The following is a 4,788-nucleotide window of genomic DNA, read 5'->3' as shown; positions in this document are numbered from 1 at the left end:
AGTGAAAGGGGTTAAGGGAAAGAAGAACGATAGCAGCATTACTTTTTTATCAGATCTGTAAATGCCTTTTCAAATTTCGCGTCTTAGGCTTGGTTTTGAGTTTGTACTCTATTGCTATGATTTGGCTATTAGGCGAAATGTCTGAATGAATATCAGTCTACTTTCATTATAAGATTCGGTTATGCGTTTCTTACAGACTTAATATTGGTGTTCTTACACAAATCAATTACTGCAAGTAGATGAGATTCATTGTTTCTCTTCAGACGTTACTGTTATGTTCTTACGGTTATAATCAAATTTGCAAAGATCTGAAAAGCTCATATGTAATGGATTGCAAGCTGTGGAGACAGAAATATATAGCTTTTTCAGCAATAAAAGCATTTTCATTTGGATTTAGATACCAAGTAGTTAAAAATAAAGACCAAACTAGTACATAACTTTATTTTTAGCCTGAAACTCTCACTCGTGGATAGTTCGGAAAGGCTTGTATGTCTTGACACTACTTATCAGTCCTGCGATGGATCCAGCAGCAGCTAAGAGCGAGACGATCAAGCAAACCCAGCACAGCATTTTCAGCCCAATCCATCTAGGAGAGTACTTCTTAACCTTAGTCTGTGCAATGTGCATCTCCACGGGGAAATAAACCGTTAAAGGCCAGAAAGAAGCTGCACCGATAAGACCCAAGATCGCATTGAAGAAAGGGAATATCATAGCTACCACAGTGGTTATAACCACGTAAGCTGTCCTCCACACCAACCTGAAGAGGCTGATGTTAAATTTTCCAAGGAAAAGTACGTTTACTGAATACTCAGAAGTGATGAACTTGTTGTCAGGCCAGTTTCTATTGCATCTCTTCTCAACAAACTGGAAGATGGGCTGTGCAAACACCTGCAAGAGTATGGTTCTTATGTCATTAGCTAAACAGAGAGAAAGTGCAAAAACTTAATCTATTTCTCTTTTTGGTTTTGGGTTTTACCTGATAAGCACCGATAAGGTGGAAAGCAATGCAAGCATTTGCAAAGTCAATGAGCCAATAGGGCTCGTAAAACCCAAAATCTGTGAGGAAATCTCCTGGTGCTTTGTTTCCAAATGCAGCATAGCCGAGACAACCACATAATATGTAGAAGAAAGTGGTAGTTGATACTCCCACAAGGCTTGCTCTTTTCATAGATTTGTTCTCTGCTGGGCTAGATTTCAATGTATCCTGCAAAAAGCATCAACTTTCCCCGGTTAGTGTACGTAAATTCACACTTTGATCCAGTTTTGTCTCATGTGCTTAACTTAATCTTATTAGGCCGTCACTATCAGTCGACATATACTCTATGTTACCAAATACCGTAACATATTAATAGTGAAAACTATACTATCATTAAGAGACAAAAACTATGAGTTGTTGTCTCAAATCAATAAGCTAAACTCAGTTGATAAGAATTATTATTGTTTGCTGTGGAGAAGAGGTTGACAATGTCTTTGAATATGACATCTTGTCATTAATAGGCACATGTTAATGTTATACCTTTAAGCTAAAAGACAGGTTCTCTTCTTTTTGACTCTTTTGAATAAAGCAAATAAAAAGTGGTCCAGAGGGAATCGATTGTCAATGTCAATAATCTCTAACCACAATTCTATCAAGAGGTTCATATTCAAAGCTAACAAGATTCCATAGATATTTGATATGAAAAACTTGCCTGAATCTCGATGAGAACGGTGGCGTAAGCATATGCAAACGCAATGTCCCCAACCGCTTGAAACGATCTCCATATCTTCTGAGCCGCAGTCACATCAACTCCTACCACCGTGCCTGTCATATTCGTCTTACCCACTTTCCCACCTTTCCATACCGCAACATATTAACCGTTAGTTGATTAAAAAGATCGCTATATATATATACTTCATCTACTAAGAGTGGACCATTTGGTCTATCTAGCTACAACTTAGCTACTTTGAAAATACAATTTGTTTGACTAAGATGGTTAGTAATTGTAACTTTGCTACTAATTCAATCTTGAAAGAATTGTATGTACCTGCGACGGTCGCAATGGCTAGGCCAATCCCAATAGTTGCGTAAGTGAAGGACATCGCCGCAGCCATAAGGGAGAGAAAAGAGAGCTTGTGGAAGTTCGGGATCTGGCTAAGAATAATCTGAATGATCCCGAAAACTGCCATATACGGATAATTCGATATAGTACAGTCTGCCTCGTGCCCTTTCTTGTGGAAACAGTTTGCTTTCCCGACCGCTCTGCGCAAACACCATATTACAAACACATTAATATCTTTCACAACTTGTAAAACTGCATGTAATCACCGTTACGACAAGAACAATACATTTACTAACGGTTGACTTACACCAAGCTAATAGAAGCAGTGATGGTGTAACCAACAGTGATCCCTATTAGATTCCCATACTGTGCCACACCACAAAGCTGCACTTTCCTACCACCTGCCATATTACAATAATTGCAAAGTATTATATAGTCTCTTATGATTTATTACTTCTGTTTCATAAAGCAAACACAAAACACTCCACGGAACTATATATACTCCATCAACATCCAAAACCAACAATAATGCTAATACTACCAAAATAGTTTGCCTCTTATGCCTAGATACTCTTTAATTCACGGTTTCCTGGGGTTACACCATTTTGGATCATTATAAACAGTACACATTTTGGATTAACTAGTATATATTAATAATCTGTTGAAGATATATTATTGATGAAGCCCTTTTTTAAAAAAAAAATTAAAAAGATATATTATTGATGACTTAAGAAAAATTGCAGCCTAATTAATTATTTCAAAAACATAGTGTATAATTGGAAACTAAGGACAGGTACCAAAGTTAAGATTAAAGTCAATGTTTTACTTAAGTTAAATATGTAAAACCAAAATTGCAGGGACTGTAGCAAACACTAGTATTCTAACAATTCATTTACAAGGTCTCGAATTTAGAATTGAGCAAGACAACATCGAAACTGTGAATTCAAGGAAATACTATAAAATCTAAAAATCCATGTACTCCATCTAAAATTTGAATCACAAGCACAGCCAATTGGATGCACATGCTTTTATTTTTTTAACAAGATATCAAGGATTATCTCTTATGATTAGTCTCAAATTTTATAATTAATACCCACTATTTTATGAACCATAATCATGTTTTTTTGAGAAATTCAATGAGAACACCAGTTTTGTTTTATTTCAAATTGATGAAAAAAACATAACTACGGTTGTATTAAAAAAAACTGCGGTTATGATTCCAATCAACTTTCATACTATTATCTTCTTTTTCTGTTCTAACCACAATATTTTTCGAACAAGCATCATCCTAACTAAATACCACGGAGTCAGTATCTATATAAATAAAACATAATCTTTTTTTTTTAAGAAAAAAACTGAACCATGCCTTGAAGAAAACTATTTCTTTCACTAGTACTGAGAATTTTGTATATAAAAAAAAACACTTTTTAATTAAAATAGTAAAGTTGGTGCAAAAAGTATCAATTTTTTTCAAATCTACTTTTTTTTTTGAACTTATTTTTTCAAATCTACTTTACAAGAAAAAGGTAATATAGAGAAGAAAAGAGACCGAAAAACATACCAAGGTAAGAACGAACAACGTCCATGTAAGTGTAATTTCGTTTTCCGGTGACAGGATCCGGCGCACGGTAGCAATCAGCGAGCATCGTGGAAGTGAAATAAGTGATAAAAGAGAAAATGACCAAAATCAAAGTCCCTGCGATCCAACCAAGCTGAGCTATAGCCCATGCTAACGACAAAACTCCGGAGCCTATCACCGCCGTGATAATATGCGCACTCGCCGTAAGCCACGTCCCAGTTCTCTTCTCTCGGCCATCGTCATCAACGTTCTTTGTGGGATCAGACACGTCGTAGACGTTGCTGGATTCCGCCGCGGGGTGATCTTGTTCGGTGTTGAAACCCTTCATGTTGACAGAAGAAATAGAGAGAAATAGAGAGCAAAGACGTGGACAAAGAGAAAGAAGATAGTAAATGGGTGTCACAGAGAGTAAATGAAGAAGTCTAACAACAGTCAACAGATTTGGGTTTGCATAATATCACATATATAGACATACAAAGTATATGTATGCGTATATAATACTATAATATAATTTAGTCTTTAGCATATATGCCCTTTTTCAAAAAAAAAAAAAAAAAATATATGCCAACCAGACGTATACGTAGATACGTGTTCGATTTCAACTTTTAATTTCTGTATAAATGTTTTTAATGTGTTCTTTTTAAACTCTGAGCCCACTCATGGGGGGATGAGTTTAATGTTCGGATTATCTTGGCCGTTCTTCCCAGATTCAAAAGTCGAATTCGAACTTGATCAAATATAAAATACATGAACGGATTATGAGAGATTGTAGATTTGAATCTGAATGAATTCGAATCAATATCTGAAGATGACCGAACGTATATATCATTTCATTCAAATTATCTATATTGATGTTATACATAGTTTAAGATCAGAAATATACATAGATTCTTAGATAACTCTATGATGTAGAAAAAGATCAGAAAATATACATAGTGTTGTGGACAAATCGATTTGATGCTCACTTAAAATCATGGCAAGTTTCTTGTTTTATGCATACACAAAAGTTACATCAAAGTTTTCAAAACAATAATCATATTAGTGTCTTTTTACTTTCAAAATTTTGTCTCCAAACTAATTAATCGTCCAACTTATTAAAACTTGAAAATTAGTTAAGTTAATAGTAAAATTTTAAATACAAGAAACTTTAGCAATAAGAATTTGAATATT

The 4,788-nt window shown here is 34.8% G+C and overlaps 1 protein-coding gene across 1 annotated transcript; it reads right to left on the bottom strand.

The window, feature by feature from the left end:
• Positions 1-345: 345 nt before the first annotated feature.
• On the bottom strand, positions 346-4,072 carry LOC106294384 (amino acid permease 1-like). The gene is made up of 6 exons (XM_013729969.1): positions 3,601-4,072; positions 2,347-2,440; positions 2,025-2,239; positions 1,689-1,831; positions 977-1,204; positions 346-888 (listed from the first exon to the last, which is right to left on the bottom strand). The coding sequence occupies exons 1-6, from the start codon at positions 3,944-3,946 to the stop codon at positions 460-462; spliced, it is 1,455 nt and encodes a 484-aa protein (XP_013585423.1). The 5' UTR covers positions 3,947-4,072; the 3' UTR covers positions 346-459.
• Positions 4,073-4,788: the final 716 nt, after the last annotated feature.

This window comes from Brassica oleracea, chromosome C1 (genome assembly GCF_000695525.1).
Source record: "Brassica oleracea var. oleracea cultivar TO1000 chromosome C1, BOL, whole genome shotgun sequence".
NCBI lineage: Eukaryota > Viridiplantae > Streptophyta > Magnoliopsida > Brassicales > Brassicaceae > Brassica > Brassica oleracea.
The sequence above is the reverse complement of the archived record's forward strand: the minus strand, read 5'-3'. Positions and strand labels throughout refer to the sequence as shown.